This window comes from Eleutherodactylus coqui, chromosome 1, assembly GCF_035609145.1.
Source record: "Eleutherodactylus coqui strain aEleCoq1 chromosome 1, aEleCoq1.hap1, whole genome shotgun sequence".
Classification (NCBI taxonomy): Eukaryota; Metazoa; Chordata; class Amphibia; order Anura; family Eleutherodactylidae; genus Eleutherodactylus; species Eleutherodactylus coqui.
The window spans coordinates 412,250,591-412,272,962 of record NC_089837.1 but is presented as its reverse complement, the minus strand read 5'-3'; the positions used below and the strand labels follow the sequence as shown (position 1 = coordinate 412,272,962).

The window sequence follows — 22,372 nt, the reverse complement described above, 5'->3', positions numbered from 1 at the left end:
TCCGGGACTGGAGGGTCATTTCAAGTTTATTGCTTTTTTGCTTTGCAGTAATGCATTAAAAGGGGTTCTCTTCAGAATACAGCTGGCATCTCCCCTGCAGCAGCATTACATGGTGGCCATTTAAATGGCAATGTAATACAGCAACCACTCAAATCCCTCCGAATGGGAGCTGCTGTCAGAGGGGTTTTCCATCCTGATTCATAGAGGGGTTTTCCATAAGGGGATGTTCACCCAGCGGAATCCATTGCAAAATTGCACCGAAAACGCATACACGTTGGAATCCAATGCGGAATCGCACAGGAAATCCGCACACTGATTCTTGCCCATTTACATGGCTAGATCTGAGTGTGAATCCGTGGGAATCATGCAGCCAAAATACTTAGTATAGCCACAGATTTCTCCACAGGTTTTAGAGGTGTAGTCCATGTGGAAAAACCATGTTGGATTCTGGCATATGAACATACCTTTACAGCACAGAGGATGTTTTCATGCAGACTGTCACCAGGCGGGGGCCTTGAAGTAGGATAATGTGATATATGTTCTATACTAAACAGCTAAGTGGATCCTTTTATGTTTAAAACAAGCGCTCCTTGAAAAGGACTGTGACATTGTGCATAAAACAAGCATAAAACCAGAGCGGTGAGAAGAGAGGGTAGGTGGTACCGCTCAACATGACACCCACTGAGCTGTCTGGTAACAGATTACCGTTTATACCTAATGTCCCATCTACAAGACAGTCAGGTAAATGACTGCACGAGCGTTAACGTCACCGCTAAGGTCATCAGCGCTCGTGCAGAGTGTTTACACAGGCAGATCTCACCGCTGGATCCTTCACCTGCTATGTGAAGCGGGGAGCGTTTACACTCAACAAGACCTCCGCAATCCAGCAATGTTTTTTATGCTGACTGAAAGTCAGTGATAACGAGAACTGAACTCATAGTAAACTATTTTTTGCATTTCCACGGGACGATTATCGCTCAATTTAGTTCGTTTGAACGAATTTTGAGCGATAATCGCGCCATGTAAATGGCCCTTAAGACTAGAGAAAATGTCATCCCATCAGGACTACTCCTTACAGACCATAATGGAAGACCATTTATTAGATTATCGAGGTACCTCAGGGCTTTTCCTGTAAGAATGAAGTGGACACACACAAGTCTAATGTTCACCTCTTCTCTTCTTAAGACATATTACTAGCTGCCATGCAATGTTCTTCTAGTTGTCAGGAACTGTAGTAAAGCGTTGCTGCCTATAACCTCATCATGCAGGTGACAACTGTTGTAGCGGTTGCAATTCTTTGCGGTAATTTTGGGAAATTTTAGAACAAACAGTTATCATCAAGAGCAGGAAAAACTCTTAACCCCCCGGGGAGAAGAAATACTCAGGACTTCTATTTACGGCCGCTATTTGCTCTAGACACAATGCTCATGAAATGCTGTGTTACCTTGAAGCTGACATACTGGAGGTGATTCGAGTGCCTCTTGATGATCTGTTTGATCAGGTCAGGATGAGTGGCCTTTAAATAAGAAGTAGCCGGCTGATTGAGTTCAAATTCAAAGCATCTCCAGAGGTCGGGCATGTGAAACACGTGATTCCAGTTTCGGCACACTTGTGAGGCATGTGCACGATCCAAAAGAGGCAAATACTGAAAAATCTGCAGAATTATGTCAGGAAGTAGATTACCCCAGTCATGGTCCTTAGATGGCTTTCTGGATTCATCCTCTGTGTTTTTTGACTTTTTTGACAATTCCCCCAACTCTCCGACTGACAAGCCAATGCTGGTGTCGCTGGCCATCCTTCCTCTTTTCATCCTGCAGGCGCAAAAAATAAGATGTTAGATGGTTACAGGACAGAACTGCATGAAAGCAGGGCGGTCAGCGCCGGGACGTCTTTTGTTCCCAGGTTGTGTAGCACAATACACAACATCAGGAAGAGAATGGAGAACAATACCCATCTCTGCCACTTCTTTGTGCCATCATTGCTCTTGTTCCCTGCAGTCAGTTCTTTCCCGTATGCGGAGGCCCCTTAACCTCACACAACCTATCTTACCAGTCAGTGACATTACTTATAATCTGAGCAGACATAACACAAGACACTATAGAGCAGCGATGATACTTTTGTAAGATGACCCATTTACATGCTTCATAATGGAATGTGTCATTAACTAAAACTGCAGCGGACATATTTTAGGAAACAACATTATAAAGCCATCTTGCTTTGTTTCCCGCTGTGTACTATAAATATCAATGTGCCTACTAATTATCAAGTGAGATACCGGCACCCTGAGCTGCGAAATCTGGTTTTACATTCTGCGCCTTCCTTTGTGTGTTTTTCGGGGTATTTCTATTTTTTGGCCACAAATACTACAGCCTTTCACATGGGACTGGATAAGTCTGAACTGACACTTCTGTGTTACAATGTTATCCCTATGGGGCAGGAATTCTGCACCTGGTGAAATCTGTGCGTCTTTACTTCACAACCGCAAGATTCAATTCTGCAGTGGAGAAGCTTTCTACTGCGGAAATAAGGACGTCTTGTGGAACTTGTTGTTGCAGATTTCTAACATATAGGAGACGGAATTCTGCAAAGTTGCGGGAAAAAAGCCTTATGTATTCCTTAAGACGTTCCACATAATACATTCCGCAGTCAAAAAAAAAAACGCAACAAAATCCACATTAATAGACAAAATCTGCATCCGGGCTGCGTTCTGTGGACTACCCGTCCTGTGTGAGGGGTCCCTACGTGGTACTAATTGAACTGTTAAAGTAACATTTTTGTAAGATACTTGCTATTAAAAAGCAGCCCTGATCCACATGATGGTGCCATGTCCGAGCTGTCACGGATCCTGACCTTCTGTTGATACCTTGTAGACAACTCAGGAGCCTTCACAGCTTGGTGCGTATGTCAGCAGCGGCATCCCTGACGGGGTTTGGTTTATGATGATTTTTTCCCCCAAACTGCAGCATGCTCTGGGTATTTATTTTAATTAAGGCATTCTTCCCATAAGTATTTCTACAGGACGTGGAGAAGGCCAGAAAAAAACATGTTACGCATCAACAAAATTAAAACGCGATCAAAAGATGCTTATAAAAATGCTATGGAAAAAACCCTGAAAGTTATAGCTTCTTCTTTAACCCCTTCATGACATACATACGGCTATATAAGCCGTAACTACACATACCCCGTGCAGTTAGCATATGTTTTGTAAGCAGCAGGATTAGGAGCTGAACCCGCTGGCAGCAGCCACCATCAGAGAAAACTCTGGTCGCAACTGTTACCCGACAACAGCATGTAAAGAGTTATGACATCAGCATTTAAATGTCCCAACCCCAACACAATAAGATCACGGGAGCGCCGTCCGTCTGCCTATTTAAGATGTGCCTGTGGCATGTCTTTACTAGGCAAACAGTTAAAATATAGTTTAATGCAACACCACAGTATTGCATTATACTGTATGAGTGATGAAACGATCACAGGTTCAAGTCTGCTGTGAAAAAAAAGTAAACTACAGATTTTTAAAATTATAATAAAAACATGAAATAAAAAACTTTTCCCGGTCGTTGACTCTAAAAATCAGTATTGTGCATCCGCAAAAGCCCATTTAAAAAAAAGTATCACATTATTAATCCTGCATGATTACCTGCGTACCAATATTACCCATCTTTGTATTGGTACCAAAATTGTACCTATATAAACTACATGCAAAAGAATGAGCCCTCGTGCAGCCCCATCGATGGAAAAATAATATAAGTTATGGAGGTCAACAGATGGTGAAAGAAAGCAATTTTTTTTTAAATATAGCTATGTAAAGAAAAATTCCTATGTAAATCTGCTATAACTGTATTCACACTGACCCACAGAATAAAGATAACATCACTAAAGATAAGGCTGCTCCGATCCAGTGGCTGTGTACTCCCCCAAGCAGCACATGCGGTAGGGGGACCAGCGGGGGAGCAGGAGAGAGATCTCCCCCCCCCCCCCCCCTCCCCCTCTTCCCACATACTGCTCGGGCAAGTACACAGTTACTTGATAAGACTGCTACTCCATCGAGTAGCAGCCTTAAACGAGCGTGCTCGCTCATCTCTAAACATCTCTTTCACTGCACCATGAAAGCTGTAAAAATACCCCCGCCCTCCAAAAAATGTCTTGTTTTTTTCCCCCAACTTCATCCCACTTAGAAATTTTTATAATATCTTCCAATACATTATATGGTGCGTTAAATGGTATTGAAAAATACAACTCGTCCCATAATGAAAAAAAGCCTAAATACAGATATGTCCCCTGAAAAATACAGCAGTTATGATTTTTGGAAAGTAGGAATACCAAAATAGTAGAATGTGACCTGGACGCAACTATGTGAAGGACCCTTGGTCAGCAAAGGGTTTAACAGTTTACATCTGCTCTTCACTCCCAGTGAAAACTATTTTTTTGCATAGTTGTATTATAAACAGTTGAGACAAAGGCATACTGATGGGAAGGTATGTGGGGAGGAAATTCGTCATGCATGCGTCTGGATAGCAGATAACAGTTGATAACTAACAAAAAAAATTCATTTTGTACAAAGGTAGGTCATCCTGAACTGGATTATAATTTTCTCCAGCAGGCTTTTGGGGTATTTTGTCGCTTCCCAATTGAGTATTGTGTAGAAGCAGTATGTGCACACTGACCAAGTCAAACACGAGGTATCAGTCTCATGCTCAAAATGGCTCTCTGCCCAGAAACAGCCAGACAGGGCCTTTTATTGTACAGACACACAATGGGCGTGCAACAGGTTACATCAGTAACATATAGGATTCTCATTTGTCGGATCATATAGAATCCCCCGCCTCCCCTTCTCCCCACCTCTCTCAAGTAGAAGCCTTTGTCTTTAACATGTGTCCAAATCTGAAAGTGAAAGTAGATATCCCTTTGTTCAAGAAGATTCTGTGTGTGGGGGATGGGGAGGACTGGGAAAACACTCAAGCAATAACATATAACACTGTGATTTAACTCTTTCCTTATGCAGCAGAGTTCCACATTAGGCTGAAGTCATTACAATAGCATAATACATTTGGGTTATACAAAGCGATAGACATTTTATAAATAATCATCATGTCTATCACAATCCCCCCTTAAAATGTCTATCCTCTAATTCTTTATCTAATTTTCACAGTCTTCTGCGCATGAGCCTATAACTGGAGCGCGTTGAAGGTTCGTTTTAGGGTCTTCAAGGGGGTGTAGGACTTGTCCACTCCTTCTGGGGATGCATCCAGCAAACTCATGGTGGGAGCGGCTTTTCCAGCATCAGTTTCACAGGTCTCTCTGACACAGGGGATAACACAGCAGACTAGAACAGAAAAGATAACCATCAGTTCACATACAACAGCGACGCCCGTCTGTGCCAGGATCCTTTACCACCCGCTCATCCATGGCGAGTGCTGGTCCCAAAAGTTAGCTCTTTTTAGTTAGTGCGGTCAGCTTCTTAATGGCAACTGCGTCTTTACCCGCGGGTCACGTGTCGTCTAGGATGTAGGTATGACAAGTCTCCCCTATCATCTTTCAGACACTCCCCTTTTTAGCTAAAGTCGTCTCTAAGGCCATTCTATTTTTAAAAAAGTCATAGTCGAGGTAGGTCCTATTGGTCGACTAGTCCCTATAAGGCGTCTCTAGTATAATTTATAAACCACTGCTAATTATAATAAACATAATTAATCCAGTCAACATTTATTTACCCTAATGATCAGGAAAGTGGACTCGAATCTAGTTTTAACTTGGTCTCTAATTTTTAAAACTTGTCAGGTACCCCCCTTGGCTATCCCATGACGTCAATGTACACGTGTAGATCAAAACTACCACCAGGGGTCTCTCTTCTCGCTCTAGCATAATGTTACAATACTAGTAGCGTACACAGGTACGCACGGCGTGGGACTCCCTAATCTTCACCCACACCAGTGTCCCTCCTGGAGATAGTCCTAATGGTGAACACGTCCAAGTCGCCTCACCCTTGCGTCAGGGTTTTCCCACTGCCCGTAAGTCCCTACTCCTAGGAGGGGGGGATCCCTACCTCACCTCAGAGGGAGGCCATGGATTCCCTGGGCTCATTTCCGGGCATCCATACCCTCTATCTGTACAAGTTAACACCCCACAGGGTGTGCCCTCGCCGGAACCTAAGGTCTTCTGCACTATCCCTAGGCAAATGGGAATTCCACTGACAATCCATCTTAGGAGATCGGGGCAGGCACAGTACTAGTACATTTCTCCTTTTTCTTTGGTAGCGCATGTGGTTGGCATTATCGGAACTGGCTCTTCATCTTTTTCAAACAAGGGAAACGTTGGTGTCTGACAGGATGTGGAGGAGCATAAGGGCTTTACTAAGGCACACTCCCCTGTCCAATTACCCTCCAGGCGGGTCCTCTACCTCATGTCTCCACAAAGCCAGTAAACGTCTCCTAAGGACTGGACCTGATTCTGCATCTATTCCCCTCCTATCATACTGTAGGAGGAGCAATACCCGTTGGTGAGTTCCCCAAAAATCTCCCTCCACCCTGCCTATTTGCCTGGCAGGTGTAGTTTCCAGGGTAGTCAGTAATACTCTCTCCGGTGCAAACACTTAAGTAGTTATAGAGTATTCCTTCTTTCATTTCTCACGGACAGTGAAATTAGCGGAAATGTTCGTGAAGAGACTAATAAACCACTCTTCAGCATCTACAGGGAGATTTAGGGGGACCATCCCCGAGTGTAGTCGGGCACTACCGCACACGCAACAGTTAGACTTGTTGCTCCTGTTAGCATTGTACCTCATCAACTCCAACCAGAGATTCTGGTCAGAGTAGCCAGTCGCTACTGTCAAGGTGTCCTCAAAAGGTAGGGTCGGCTATGATCATCATGTTCGTCAAGGTCTTTATCTTACGGCGGAGGGGGTTAATTATGGGCACGGGACTAAGTGAAGGCTTCCATTCGGCTGCATCTACCATATCCCTTATTTTAAACTTCCCTAAGGGATCTATCCTCCCGTACCGGTATGTCCCCAGACTATAAGTCTCCCCCGTCCCCCGGGCTTGGATCTCCCATGGTTAGTGTAACAACCGCATTAAAACCAAGCAGCATACTAAGTTCAGCCTTCCAATACCTGCTGTCCTTATTATTCTCAAGGAGGGTTATACGACTAATTAGGGATTTCCCGCTCCTATTTTTCTTATTTAAGGCACTTCGCGGTTTATAGGACTAGTCTGTTCCTGCGTTCCATCCCACTAATCCCCAATAACGGCAGTCTTCTCCCCAGACGTTATCAGTGGCGCAAGCATATTGTATTCCCCGGGTATATAAGTCATATAACCAGCTGGACTGAGCTAAATCTGGCCTGCGGTGGGATCTTGCGCCTAGACACGGGACCACAGTACAATAGTCGAAGGAATATGCGGCTACTTGAGCATTGGACGAGTTATACTAGAAGGTAACCATACCCCCATATTCTTCCGACTAAGGATTCCAGTTGCTACCTTCCTCTCTCACTAGCCCTAACCAGAGTAACGTCTTTGGCACAACTAAGACTGGTCTCCCGGATCTGAAGCTTTCTTACAGTATGAAGCGTTGATCCATGTAAGTCTTTCGGCTAGTTTCACAGCTGTGGCAGTAGTCAGAAGCACCTGGTAGGGGCCATCAAATCGGGGCTCAGGAGGGTGCTTCCTGGGGAACTTCTTGATGCACACCCAATCCCCAGGCTGCAAGATATGTGTCCCAGTGTCTGCCTCTGAGTCTGGAAGAGAACACCTGTGCATAGGCTTTGGTTAGTTCTTTAACAACGGAAATCACATACTCAGTCAACACATCAGATTGTAATTGTAACTACTGAGGATAGTAACGACCTAGTCTTGGGGCTAGCCCAAACAATCTCGTAGGGAGATAATGTATAATCCCCCCTGGGTTCATATCTAACACTGTATAAGGCTATTGGATGACAGTCTTTCCAAAGTGGCGTCATTTTTAAGTATCTTACTTTTAGCGTGCCACTACGTCTCTCCACCTTTCCACTACACTAAAGGTGGTACAGTATGTAAAAGGCCTGGGATACACCCAGAGCAGACATGACATGTTACATTCACCTGCGAAGTTTATACCTCTGTCTGACTCTGAATCACCTCTGGTACCCCATATTCACAGTTTACCTCGTTCATGAGCTTCTTTGCGGTTACCTACTTGTTTACCTTGGTAACAGGGTCGGCCTCCAACCTGCAAAGACATCAACAACAACAAGCACGTATTCATACTTCCCAACAAGTGGGAGCTGAACGTAGTCAATTTGCAATCCCTGAAATGGGTAGAGTGGTCCCGGCAAGTGTGGTGTGGCAAATTTACTTCTGCCCTGACTTACCCATGGCATAGATCATGCTAAACCGGACAAATGATGCAGCAGCTACAGAGAACCTAGAAGTCGCCCAACCTCTTTCAAGCGTCGTCGTCATTACTGCTTTACTAGGTGGGTCTTTGCGTCCATCAGCTGGGCCATCATGGGATACAGGAACTGTGGTGGGCAAGTGCTGTTGACTGTTCACCACACGCTGTCCTGTTTCTGCTGCTCCCATATTAGTCCATTTATTCTTTCCTTCCTTGCTGGCTGGTAACTGTAAAAGTCTTTAGCATATCAAAGTCCAAATTTTTGTCAATGTCCAAAGTTTTTTTTTAACACTGACTCATGCTGTCAGTATCTTTCTTCTTTCTTCCACGGCTTGAGGGCCGCTGCCTTTGCTGCGCTGTCAGCGAGGGTGTCGTCTCTCGCCTCTCCAGTGTAGGAATCGGTGCGAACTCTCAACTTTGTCAGGTAGAAGTAGGGCCTCCATGCGACTCTGTACCGTTGCACCATTCTCAATTGGTTGTCCTGCTAAGGTAAAAAACTGTCTGGCCTTCCATATTGGGCCGTAATCATGAGCTATGCCAAATGCATACCAGGAGTCAGTGTAAAGGATTGCCGGTCTTACCTCTCGCCACTCTACACGCCTCAGTGAGGGCCTTCCATTCCGCTTATTGTACTGTGACATGCGGAGGCAGAGCTTCTGCTTCTAGGACATCTTGTTGTGTGACCACTGCATATCCGATGTGGAGTCATCAATCCTCACCCTGGTACCATCTGCAAAAAGCTCAACATATGCATTATCAACAGAGGTTCTGATAACTGTTTGCATATCTGCAGTTTCTTACTGAATTAGTACTAAATAATCGTTCTGATGTTCTATTTCACATGGCTCGGAATCTTGTAGCACAAAATCATTTATTTATTTTTTTTCCAAACCCAATAGCTGATCTACAACACCTAGATCATCTATGACCCAGATCACCTATGCCTCCCCCCTTTTGAACCGCAATACTCAATGGAAAAAGAGTCATTGCGTTCAAACTAGTAAACCAAGAGGCACAAAAACAAGCACTTTGTAGGTCAAGGTGACATTGTATGCAGCGAAGTCTGAGCAAAAATCTCCTTACAAAAAAATTTTTTTTTTTTTTTTTTTTTCCTTTCAGGTTGCAGTTAGCATTTTTTAACACAAGGGGGCGCCACACAATTCAAATTTTACGTCACCCAGTGTAATAGTATTTCAGGGTATGGCCAGCGTTTAGCTTTTACTCTCCTGTCGGAATATAATTATAGCTTCAGTGTAGACTGACACTAGAATATACAAAAGGCTTAAAGAAAAACTAAAGAATACGGATGAATTAACATCCTACTCTGAGCAATTCAGTCCCTCTTTCTTCACATAAAAAGTAAAATTACTTCACCAAATTGCATGAAAAAGTTTGCTGGGTGACTATAGGGAAATTATTCCATCTGTAGGAGCCTTCCATAACATCATCTGTCTGAGCATCCATTGGAGAAGCGGGCAGTGGAAAACAGAGCCCCTGGGAACATGAGAGAGCGTCCCCTGTCATGTATTCCTGGTCTCTGCCCCCCATGCATCAACTCCAATCTTCCATGCACTATAAACCAGCTTAGTCATCTACTATGTCCCAAGCTGCATCTCCACAAAGGTTTGTTTCCCTGAACTTATCACACATCCAAAGTGGCCACATCTTGGAGCGTAACAAAGTCTGGTCAAACAAAACCTTACTTCAGACAATCATGATGTTAGCACTGGATACAGTGGCATTGGGGAATATAGGCCTCCCAAATGCAGCAAAATGGCCGCCAGAGGCAGAAAGGGGCGGGGCTACAAATCTCCCAAGTGAGGCAAGATGGCCGCTGAGTAGCAGCACGTCCAGGTGAGGCAAGATGGCCGCTGAGTAGCAGCACTTCCAGGTGAGGCAAGATGGCCGCTGGAGGAGGAAGGGACGGGGCCAGGTCCTGTCCCGGATGGGGAGGGACCGGAAGTAACATCACACACCCTGAAAGTGAGCACATGGGGGGGGGGGGGAAGTAACTTCAGGGTGGGGGCAGGCCTCACTACATTTACTGCAGAGTCACACTATGTTGGATTGTAAACATTGCAAGCCAGCCGCCATTACAAGGAGGGGCTGCAGTCAACACAAAGACATTACATTGTTCATTAGCAATACACATACCCCCCTACATGCTTTCCCCTCTTCAATCTCTTGACTACGTTATACCTTCTCCTAGCAATCTAAAAACACCTTTCTTTCTGCTAGGCTTCCTGCTCATCTTCTGAAAACTTTCTACAGCCTATCTTATCTGTCCATGACCTAACATTTCTTTCTGCAACTTTTCCTGGTCCTTTCCCATTGTTCAGTAACCAAATCACAAGCTCTATGACCTTTGTCCTTGCTCACTTTGCTCAACTCTATGCTACCTGCTTATTCTATTCTATTCAAAGTTTCTATTCATTCTATTTGAAGACACAGTAGTGTTTCTCTTGTAAAATCTGCTTTCTTCAAATCCTTCCCATATAACCCCTCTTTCCCACTCAGAAAAGACAAAGGAAACAAAGGGTTAATTGAAAAAGCTTTCAGTTCACTCTCTTACCAGCACCCCTCCCCCAATAATCAACACTGCACATTGTTTCTATAATAGCAGACAGACGGGATTACTGGAGAATACCCACAACGGCTCAAGGTATATATCTCATCTACCTTTATAACAGCCCACCGTATACTAGTAATCCCCAAGAGCACTCCTTGTACACGATCTAGACAGGACATTTAGCTATACACAGAGACTGATGATTATTTTCAATGACCAAAACCTCAATAATATTCTGGAGAAATCAGCCGTCACACCACGGCTATATTCACCCGTAAATACCTTTCCACATATGAGAACATAACACGCTCAATCATATGGTAAGTATACGTATCATAAATCTTCCTAACCTCACACTAGTTTTACCTAGGAGCACGTGTCACTGGCGTGTTCCCTCAGACTTAAACAGCCGAGTCCGCCCTCCCGACACATTAACCCTCACAGAATTTATCTCTTGGTCTTGCATACACAATTTTTAACCGTCTCAGACATAACAGCCACAGCATACAAAATACCCCTTAAGCAGGTTAAAACGGTGGTCTTTTCCGAGTAAGAAAGAACTATATTACCTGCCTTTCATTGATTTATCACTCTGGACCAGGAACAGGCAGAAAAGCAGTCAGAACCCAGATCACATCGGTAGATTTACATAAAGCAATCTTACCGTGTTCTGTAGATTTTCGGGCCCCTGAGTTCTGCGTGCCATCCGCCGATCTCTGTATTTTTCCAGAATGAAAGAAATCAAAATCTCTTAACTCGGTCCACCCAGAGACGCCACTGAACTGGATTATAATTTTCTCCAGCAGGCTTTTGGGGTATTTTGTCGCTTCCCAATTGAGTATTGTGTAGAAGCAGTATGTGCACACTGACCAAGTCAAACACGAGGTATCAGTCTCATGCTCAAAATGGCTCTCTGCCCAGAAACAGCCAGACAGGGCCTTTTATTGTACAGACACACAATGGGCGTGCAACAGGTTACATCAGTAACATATAGGATTCTCATTTGTCGGATCATATAGAATCCCCCGCCTCCCCTTCTCCCCACCTCTCTCAAGTAGAAGCCTTTGTCTTTAACATGTGTCCAAATCTGAAAGTGAAAGTAGATATCCCTTTGTTCAAGAAGATTCTGTGTGTGGGGGATGGGGAGGACTGGGAAAACACTCAAGCAATAACATATAACACTGTGATTTAACTCTTTCCTTATGCAGCAGAGTTCCACATTAGGCTGAAGTCATTACAATAGCATAATACATTTGGGTTATACAAAGCGATAGACATTTTATAAATAATCATCATGTCTATCACAATCCCTTCTTTCCCTTCAGCACTGTTCATGAATCTGTGTATGGTCCCGATAGAAGGCACAAGAGCCGATACAGCTTCATGACCGTACGGGTGTGAGTCAATGCGGCCATATTGTTAGTTCTGCATAGACTACCACATATGTAGCCAGTTCTCTGCTGGGGATGGTTACCAGAGACCTTCAAATATAAAATATTTTCCAACAGAAAGCAGTCAGTAAGCCGGGCTCACATCTACGTTGGAACCTCCTTCAGAGATCAGGCACAAAATACCAGAAGAAAAAAGTGTTGCAGGTCGGCCAGTTGAGCGGAAACCAAATCGACCCCATTATAGTCAACGGCTCCGTTCGGCACTGTTCGGTTTCATCATAGGACCCATTTGTCCAGGGGATTCCCCTTTCCTGCTTCCATGACGGAGCAGGAAAACAGAATCCCCCCCACAGATGTGAAAGCAGCCTAATACTCTTAAGGCCTCCTGTCCACGGGCGGTATGTCACTGCGTTATCCGCGGCGATAATCTGGCCGTAGGTAACGCAGTGAACGCTTTCCATAGACTTAACTATCGATTCTCCGCTTGTGGATTTCAAACGCAGCATGCTGCAATTTTCCGCAGTGAGTCTATCTATCACATAGGCTCACCACGGAGACCTGTCAGTTCTCCCCCGTGACGGAATATCTCGGCCGTGTAAAGGCAGCCTTAGTCGTCCTACCTGGTGTTTATCCAGCCACTGTAACCATCTGCGCTGCTATAAACAAGCATTGCACAACCCTTACTCACACGTGACACGTGAAAGACACCAACTCCCAACTATTTATTTAGTAATAATTAAACTAGAAAGCAGGAAGTCATTTAATATCTTGGTCCGCACCCAGCGCACAGACTCGGAGATTGCCTCTTGGTTGCAGATCTGCTAATAGGGATTTCACAAGTGCGTCTTCTGGTTCGAGCAAACAAAAGGCTTTTTTGGATAATGAGAAGCTGAACGTTTTTCAAGTACTCCTTGTGTATCAATTCCTTTTGGTTTTCAAGATTGCTCATGGCTTGTTCCCGGCCATGTGACGATGGTGCGCTATCATACAGCTATGGTCTTGTGGTGCACCAGGACCCTGGAATGGTTTACCTGCCTTCTGAAGCTTTATATTTATAGACAGGTGTAATGCAGAGACGGCATCACATCCTCACCGACAGCTTGTTGTCATGTAGAAGGGACCACAAAAACAAGCCGGTGTGAGAACTAAATAGGGACTCTTCAAAGGGGTATTTAGTGCCGGATTGGAGGTTCCAGCGCCGATGTGCTAGCCCTAAGAGTAGAAAATGTTGTGAAATAGGAAAACACAACTGACCCGTTACGTCCGCCGATGCTCTGCTAATCTATATTTGTCGGCTGCGGTAATGAACCATTTGAGATCAGACTTGCGATCCCCTTCGTTGAGGCCTGTGATTGGCTGCAGCAGCCAAGAGAATAAAGCTCATCACAGAGAATGACCACCTGTTTACACGGGCCGATCCTCATTCAGTTTTTATGCATGCATAAATTGAATGACAAACGATAAGTGAATGAATTATCATTCATCATTTAGACTGAAGGATAATCATTCAGATGCTCGCTGGTTATGGGAATCTGAACAATTTATTGCCCCGTGTAAGAGGGCCCTAATCGTGCCGTGTAAAGGGGGCTTTACGTGCAGGCATAAACATTTTGGTTGTTAGTAAATCCCCTCGTGTGCTGCTTAGACATGCAGGCTGTATGTGGACTAATAATGGTTTTAACAATAGTCAAGGTGATTGCTGTATGTCAGGGATGCACAACCTACAGCCAGGGACTACCTGCAGCCCCTAACCATCCGGACACAGGACTGCATGTAGTTCCCATGCCTTCCATCCAACTCGGAGAGCCTTGATGTGAGCCCCCACACGTTTGGGATTGTTCCCCATAAATTGCTATTGAATTCTTATAGACTGCCTAGATACATAAATGAAGCGATGGCTGCTGGAATGGTTTGATCGGCTGCTAAAGTCTTCAGTAATTTATCATATAGTCTAAAGGCCCTCTTACACACAATGATTATCACTCAAATCTTTTGAGCGATAACCATTGTGTGTAAATGTGTGCCCATCGTGCACTTTTCATCCATCCGACTTCAGGCCTGCATGAAACCCTCTTCCCTGATAAGACGGACCGCATGCCAAGTTCTCTGGGCAGCGCTGATAACATTCTTTAACAAATGAAGTACTAGACGGCTGATTAGCCCATTAGTACCTAATGCAAAATGATCGTTCAAAACTGTCAGTTTCTGACAAATTTTGAGCGATCATCTGTGTGTAAACGCACCTTTATTTCCAGGTCATATACAACTTTCAGCCACAGAAGAAAAGTTATGTTCAGTTCAAAGGCCCAAAAACACAACTAAAGACTGAGTGCCCATTCATACAGGCGTACTTCATTACTGACTGAACGTGGATCCACTGAGTTAAATTAGTGTACTCAGACGCATCACAGACCGAAAGTCGCCATTATAGTCTATGGGAGTGTGTAAGAAAAAACTGTGAAAACTGATGCAGGAGACATGCAGAAAGGAGGGAAAAGGGATCATCCATTGCGCCTTCGTTCGGATTTTTTTTGTGGGCGCTAAAAAAAGGACAGTGAATGTGTATGCAGCATGGATGAAAAAAACACACATATGCATCAAAAACATACATATGCATCAAAAACACACATATGCAGTGAAAGGGGTGAGTTTTTCACGGATCAAAATCGCATACACCCGAGTGAATGTAGCAAGAGTAAGAGCTCCTTCACACAGCAGTATGTGCAATCCCGCACCTCAGCACCACGGATCTGCGCTATGAAGCTTTATTGCGTGCGTTGGTGAATGTTACTGTGCTTTATGTGCTTGCGGGTCACGGTTTTATGTGCATGGGACACAACCATGCCCTGATTTAAATGGATAGGTAGCTGAATGAGTTCCAGTTCTTTTTCTTGTGGAACTGTACATCCCACAGTGCACTGCCCCCCCCCCCTCCTACATAGACTTCTATGGGGGTCTTGGTGCGCAAATGTACACATAAGTAGAGAATGCAGCAATCTTGTTGTTTGCACTACCCAGAAGGCGATCTACGGAAAGAGAAAGCAGAGAGAGCGGTACATGGTGGCCGTTCAGGAGCTAACGCGCTTCACAAATCCCGGCTGCCCAGCAGGTTATATAGTAGGAGGATAGAAGTGCGCCAGCCGTCTCTGCTCCATACTATAGGTGGTCCGTTCCCCTAGCAACCAGCAGTAAACAACTTGAAAGACCACTACAGCTTTCCGAGAGAGGGGCGTTTCTGAAACGGGCGAGTCACGGGTGAGTGCTTTACTCTCTTTAGAATGCGGTTCACAAGGTGGAGGACTACTTTACCGAGGGGCGGTGGTCCAACCGGTGACGGACCGTAATCGTCTGCAAGGAGTTGGACAACGTATGCTCTTTTGCCCGATACATCCTCTTTGAGATGTTTCTGGAAAGAACCACCGCCCGCCGGCTGGCGTCACTGTGAGCGGCTGTGGCGGCAGTACGGAGTACCACGTGCGTCCACCAGACGAGGACTCGCTCTACTCGATCTGATGTGAATGGCCATCTTCAGGGCGTCCTTCTAGCGGCTCCTTCAGACGGGCGGGTGCTTTTTTTGCGCACGCCTCAGCATAACTTACCTGCTACATACGAGGCTTTCTTACGCACAGATCTTAATGTACTTTTTGCGCACGGCAGGCGAACGCGCTCCGGTCTAAATGACTATTTTGCCCTAATGAGTTCCAGTGTTTTTTCACAGAATTGCGCAGTGTATTGCGTACATGCATCTTCCATCCACAGCCCGCTCACACCCCATGGCGCATCCAGCTCCGCCAGTCACCGCTCTGATGTATGGTCACGTTTTATAGGCCAATTTAGTGCAATTAGCATCCCGTATAGCCATGTGCTGCGCCCGTATATAGGTCACCCTCTGTGACAGGTACATGGGCGTGTGCGGTGAGCAGGTGACTGCACTAACAGGGCTCCTCACATCATCATGGCTACTAGTCATTGGTACACGAGTGCCTGCCGTCCAATGCAAGGACAGGGGTATAAGGGAAGTAGTCACCCACTGACAGGCTGGGGTAATACACGTCTATAAGTAACCCCCCAAAGCTTCCTCCCATATATATGTCAGCCGCTGGTGCGGCCATGGGAGGCTCTGAGGCCCCTATATACAGCGGTGAACCATATACAACGGCAGCCACACCACAGGACGGTCACGTGACCCACCAGGACCCCGCGCGCCATAACATGCGCCACACCAGGATCACGTGACGCCAGCCCATACCGTGAAGCAGCACCACGTGACGTCTGCAGTATAGTATATATACGGTACCTGAGCGGCGGCGGCTCGCTGCTGGCTGACACGAGGGTGGTCGCTGGATGTCGGCGGCTCTTGGTGGCATTAGCCCGGGACCGCAGTGTTGTAGCTCAGTTCCCCGTCACAACGCTGCCCGCCCCCGGCACTCATTAGACAAATAGACGGCTCGCCACAAGCACACGGGCGGTAGACGACGTAACGGACTAGCGGGCGGCAGGTGCCGGTGCGCTGGCCGCTCCTCTATCCGCTGCCCTGTAGTAGTAGTGTTGTTGTTGTTGTTCCATCGGGTAAGATGGCGGCGGTGATGCGCGTCCCCTCACGAGATGGCTGCGACTGACGAGGAAGCGGAGAGCTCTCCCTGCCAGAGCGCGCATGTGGGTGTGAGCTGCCAGGGAGGCCGGGCCCCACAGGTACACAGGCCGCCCGTGGGAAGCACCAGCACACGGCCTGCAGGTGGCGCTGGAAGGCTCAGCGCTGGCTTATCTCAGAGAGCCTGTACTCTGCCAGCTGCAGGGCTGCAGCTGTAGGGGAGGCTGCAGCTGTAGGGGATCATGCAGGGTAGCATCAGGTCTATGTCCTATATGTTCTGTAGGGGATCATGCAGGGTAGCATCAGGTCTATGTCCTATATGTTCTGTAGGGGATCATGCAGGGTAGCATCAGGTCTATGTCCTATATGTTCTGTAGGGGATCATGTAGGGTAGCATCAGGTATATGTCCTGGAGGGGGCATCATGTTGGGTAGAATCAGGTATATGTTCTGGAGGGGGCATCATGTTGGGTAGAATCAGGTATATGTTGTGGAGGGGGGTCATGTAGGGTAGAATCAGGTATATGTTGTGGAGGGGGCATCATGTTGGGTAGAATCAGGTATATGTTCTGGAGGGGGCATCATGTTGGGTAGAATCAGGTATATGTTCTGGAGGGGGCATCATGTAGGGTAGAATCAGGTATATGTTGTGGAGGGGGGTCATGTAGGGTAGAATCAGGTATATGTTGTGGAGGGGGATCATGTAGGGTAGCAGCATGCATGTGTCCTGTATTTTCTTTAGGGAATCATATAGGGTAGCATCAGGAATATATTATGTAGGGGATTAGACAGGGTAGTATCAGGTAAATGTTCTGGACGAGGGATCATGTAGGGTAGCAGCATGTATATGTTCTGTAGGGGGATCATGGATATGTCCTTTATGTTCTGTAGGGGATCATGTAAGGTAGCATCAGGTATATGTTCTGGAGAGGGCTCATGTAGGGTAGCAGCAGGTATATGTTCGGTAGGGTAGCATCAGGTATATGTTCTGGAGGGGGCTCATGTAGGGTAGCAGCATGCATATGTCCTATATGTTCTGTAGGGAATCATATAGTGTAGCATCAGGAATATGTTCTGTAGGGGATCAGGTAGGGTAGTATCAGGTATATATCCTATATGTTCTGAAGGGAGATCATGTAGGATAGCAGCATGTATATGTCCTAGATGTTCTGTAGGGGGAACATGTAGGGTAGCATCAGATATATCCTGTAGGGGGATCAGGTATATGTCCTATATGTTCTGTAGGGGATGATGTAGGGTAGCATCAGGTACTTGTCCTGTATGTTCTGTAGGGGATCATGTAGGGTAGCATCAGGTACTTGTCCTGTATGTTCTGTAAGGGATCATGTAGGGTAGCTTCAGGTATATGTCCTATATATTCTGTAGGGGATCGTGTAGGGTAGTATCAGTTATATGCCCTATATGTTCTGTAGGGGATCATATAGGGTAGCTTCATGTATATGTCCTCTATGTTCTGTAGGTGGTCATGTAGGTTAGCTTCAGGCATATGTTCTTTATGTTCTGTTGGGGATCATCAGGTATATGTTCTGTAGTGGGATCACGTAGGGTAGCATCAGGTATATGTCCTAGATGTTTTGTAGGCGCATCATGTAGGGTATCAAGTATATGTCCTAGATGTTCTGTATGGGAACCAGGAGAAGAGCTACAGCCTTATAGGCGCTAGGCAGAAGCCCCCCAACAATAGTGTCTTTTCATGGCCAGCGGCTGGGGCTCTAGAACTTGGAGTCTCACGGTTCAGTCTCTTAAATTATTTTTTTGGGGGGGTGGGGGTGTTTAAAAAAAGAAAAAAAAAAAAGCTTGCAGGCTTAAAATATAAACTAGAAGAAAAATACATCCCTGCTCTACACGGCCCGGAAGCTGATGGTGGCTGTATGTGGCGGGGGCAGCTCAGCACATCCAGCCTCATAGCCTGGCTGTTGTCCATAAGTAATTGAAAAACTTGCTATCCAGATTCTTTTTTCATCAAGTTTGAAGACTGTGTGTATTATATATATATCTACTACCTGCTCTACCCAGCTTCGCCCGAGTTATTTTGGTACTGGTGTTTATCTGGTGTTCACACGGAAAATCTTATGAAGTTGTCGTTACTTTAGAGATACTGAGAAAAAACATATGTTCACCATTTTGCATAGTTCTTTGCGTTACCCAGCAAACACCACGGGGAGGTAACCATGCAACATTTCCTTTATATTAAATGACATCAGGAAGTGAGCGAATTAGATTACGTACGTACAATTTGGACACTAATTGTTTTGCGCTTAGAATTGAATAATCGAGTTGGGACCCATTAGCTTTTCCTATGTATGACAAACAATGCTCGTGCCAAATTTCTATCACATTGGGAAGTGAGAGAATTAGATGACGTACGTAAAATTTGGACGCTAATTCTTTTGCGCTTACCAGTAACCGCGTTGGTGAGGGCACGATTGATGTTACGGGAGACATGCTGGTGTAGGGCTGGCACGGCACACCGGGAAAAATAGTGGTGACGGGACCGAGTAGCGTGGGGCCGCCACCGCCATCATCATGTTTTTGAAAGCCTCCGTTTCCACAAGCCTGTACGGCAGCATCTCCAGGCTGATCAATTTGGCAATGTGCACGTTTAAAGCTTGAGCGTGCGGGTGCGTGGCGGCATATTTGCGCTTTCGCTTCAACGCTTGCGCTAGTGACAGCTGGACGCTGTGCTGAGAGACATTGCTGAATGGGGTCGAGGACAGCGGAGGTGAGGGTGTGGGTGCAGGCCGGGAGGCGCTCGTGCCTGTGTCCTGAGAGGGGGGTTGGATCTGAGTGGCAGGTTGGGGCACAACAGGGGGAGAGGCAGCGGTGTGACCCAGAGGCGGTGAACGGCCTTTGTCTCACCTTGTGGGGTGCTTGGCCATCATATGACTGCGCATGCTGGTGGTGGTGAGGCTGGTAGTGGCAGCTCCCTGGCTGATCTTGGTGCGACACAGGTTGCACGCCACTGTTCGTTGGTCGTCCGCGCTCTCACTGAAAAACTGCCCCACCTTTGAACACCTAGGCCTCTGCACGGTGGCATGGCGCAAGGGGTGCTTTGGGAAACAGTTGGGGGAGTCTTCGCTCTGGCCCAGCCTCTACCCCTGGCCACCCCACTGCCTCTTCCAACCTGTCCTGCTGCTGCACTTGCCTCCTCCTCTGAAGACCTGTCTTCAGTTGGCTTAGCAAACCAGGTGGGGTCAGTCACCTCATCATCTAGCGGCTCTTCTTCCGAATCCTCTGTGCGCTACTCCCTCGGACTTACTGCCCTTACTACTACCTCACTGATAGACAACTGTGTCTCATCATCATCGTCCTCCTCTCCCACTGAAAGCTCTTGAGACAGTTGCCGGAAGTCCCCAACCTCATCACCCGGACCCCGGGAACTTTCCAAAGGTTGGCCATCGGTCACGACAAACTCCTCTGGTGAGAGAGGAACCATTTTTTCCAATCAAGGCACGGACCCGAGAACAGTTCCTGGGAGTCTGCCTGCTCATCAGAATGTGTCATTTTCATGGAGTGAGGAGGCTGGGAGGAAGGAGGAGCAGCAGCGAGAGGATTCAGAGTTGCAGTAGTGGACGGTGTAGAAGACTGGGTGGTCGATACATTGCTGGATGCATTTTCTGCCATCCACAACAGGACCTGCTCACACTGCTCTGTTTGTAATAAAGGTCTACCACGTGGACCCATAAATTGTGATATGAAGCTGGGGACCCCAGAAACTTGCCTCTCTCCTAATCCTGCAGCAGCCGGCTGCGATTCACCTGGACCAGGAACTCGGCCTGTGCCCACACCCTCACTTGGAACGCTGCGTCCTCGAGCCCTACCCCTACCCCTCAGCATGGTGTATTACGAATAGAGCAGACACAGAGCGGTGTAAATACTTATGGAATTATTAGCGTACACTTTGCAGCCTTCCGTATTCTTTGTTAATGCCTGGAATTAGCGTTACTATACCGCTGTCAGCGTGAAACAGGCCTAGCTGTGCAATAGTGTTGCACTGCAACTCCAATCAGACACCCAGTAAATTTCAGACGGTCAGAGGTAAGCTCAATGATGGATTTTTTTTTCTTTTTGAAAAAGAATACAGGCTATATCGTGTGTATATGACTTTCCCTTTATCAGTGGCTGTGGCCGTACGCTGTGCGTTAAGTTTACTGCAGACACAGACCTGTGTAAAAAATTATAGAATTATTGGTGTACAGTTGGAGGCTGACAGCGGTATTGTAACGTAAAAATTTATACGGAAGACTGCAAAAAGGTCTGTTTGTGCAATAGTGATGCACTAGAACTCCCACCAGACAACCTGTAAAATGCACACGGTCAGAGGTAGCCATAAGAAGGACCGTTGGGGTTCTTGTAGACAGGATCCTACAGTACCACTGTCCCTGTCTCAGCACCACTTTCCCTGTACTCTGTATTACAGACTGCAGACTTAGAACGCTATAGCTGTAATAGCCTGCACCGCCCGAGATGAAAAAAAAATTTTTTGGTCACAGCAGCCACAACAGTAATGCACACGGTCAGATGTGGCCCTAAGAAGGACCGTTGGGGTTCTTGAGGACAGGATCCTACACTAACACTCTCCCTCTAGCAGCAGCAGCACTTTCCCTAAACTCTCCCAGTGTGTGTCTGAGGCGAGCCGCGGGCGAGACCGCTTTAAGTACTCGACGGTCACTTGATCTCACCAGCCACTCATTGCAGGGGGGGGGGGGGGGGGTGGGATAGGGCTGGCATGTCACAGGAGGCAGTGGTAATGCCTTCCCTGCATGTCTATTGGCTAAAAAATGGCGCTAAACATGCAGGAAAGGAAATGGAATTGACTCGAGTACCACGAGGTGCTCATCTCGAGTAACGAGCATCTCGAACACCCTAATACTCGAACAAGCATCAAGCTCGGACGCGTGTGCTTGCTCATCTCTATTTACTAATAAAATTTATATATATATATTTCCCCCAGTCGTCTCCACGACAGCACCAATTGAGATTGCCTCCTCCTGATAGGACAGGAACACACTGAGAGGTTAAAAGCTCCCCCCCTTCCCCACTTTCCTCAGTGTCTTCCTGTCCTGCCAGGAGGCAGGATCTCTGAGAGGGGCTGGTGGAGAAGCCAGCCGGAAGCCTACTCATGGGCGGATCGGAGGGCAGTGGGTCAGCCTGTCCTCCCTTCCCAGCCAGACGACTCCCGGGACGCCACATGGGGCGGTAACCCCCGGGCCAGGTTCCTCCCGCGGCGGCCCATGGGGGGTTCAAAGCGGGAGCCTCAGTCCCCCTCCTCCTCCTCCTCCTCGTATAGTGGCAGCGCGGCGCTCTAGGAAGCCCTTTGACGGCGGGGGGCGGGGCATCTCGTCACGTGCCCAGCGTGGTGACGTCATCACGCTCGCATCGGGAGCCGCACGGAGGGGGCGGGGCTTAGCGCAGGAGCGTGAAAATT

The 22,372-nt window shown here is 46.7% G+C and overlaps 1 protein-coding gene across 2 annotated transcripts in view; it reads right to left on the bottom strand.

Annotated features, from left to right (window-relative positions):
• FBXL3 (F-box and leucine rich repeat protein 3) overlaps positions 1–16,969 on the bottom strand; it is a 24,170-nt gene extending 7,201 nt beyond the window's left edge. Inside the window, exons 1-2 of one of the 2 annotated variants that reach the window (XM_066580880.1) lie at positions 16,631–16,969; positions 1,445–1,811 (exon numbers count right to left, since the gene is read on the bottom strand). In XM_066580880.1, coding sequence (XP_066436977.1) covers positions 1,445–1,810 — 366 coding nt within the window. In that variant the 5' untranslated portion in view covers position 1,811; positions 16,631–16,969. Of the gene's footprint in view, positions 1–1,444; positions 1,812–2,789; positions 3,018–16,630 lie in introns of those variants that run through there. The other variant, XM_066580890.1, reaches the window with a different exon arrangement.
• Between the last annotated feature and the right edge of the window lie 5,403 nt (positions 16,970–22,372).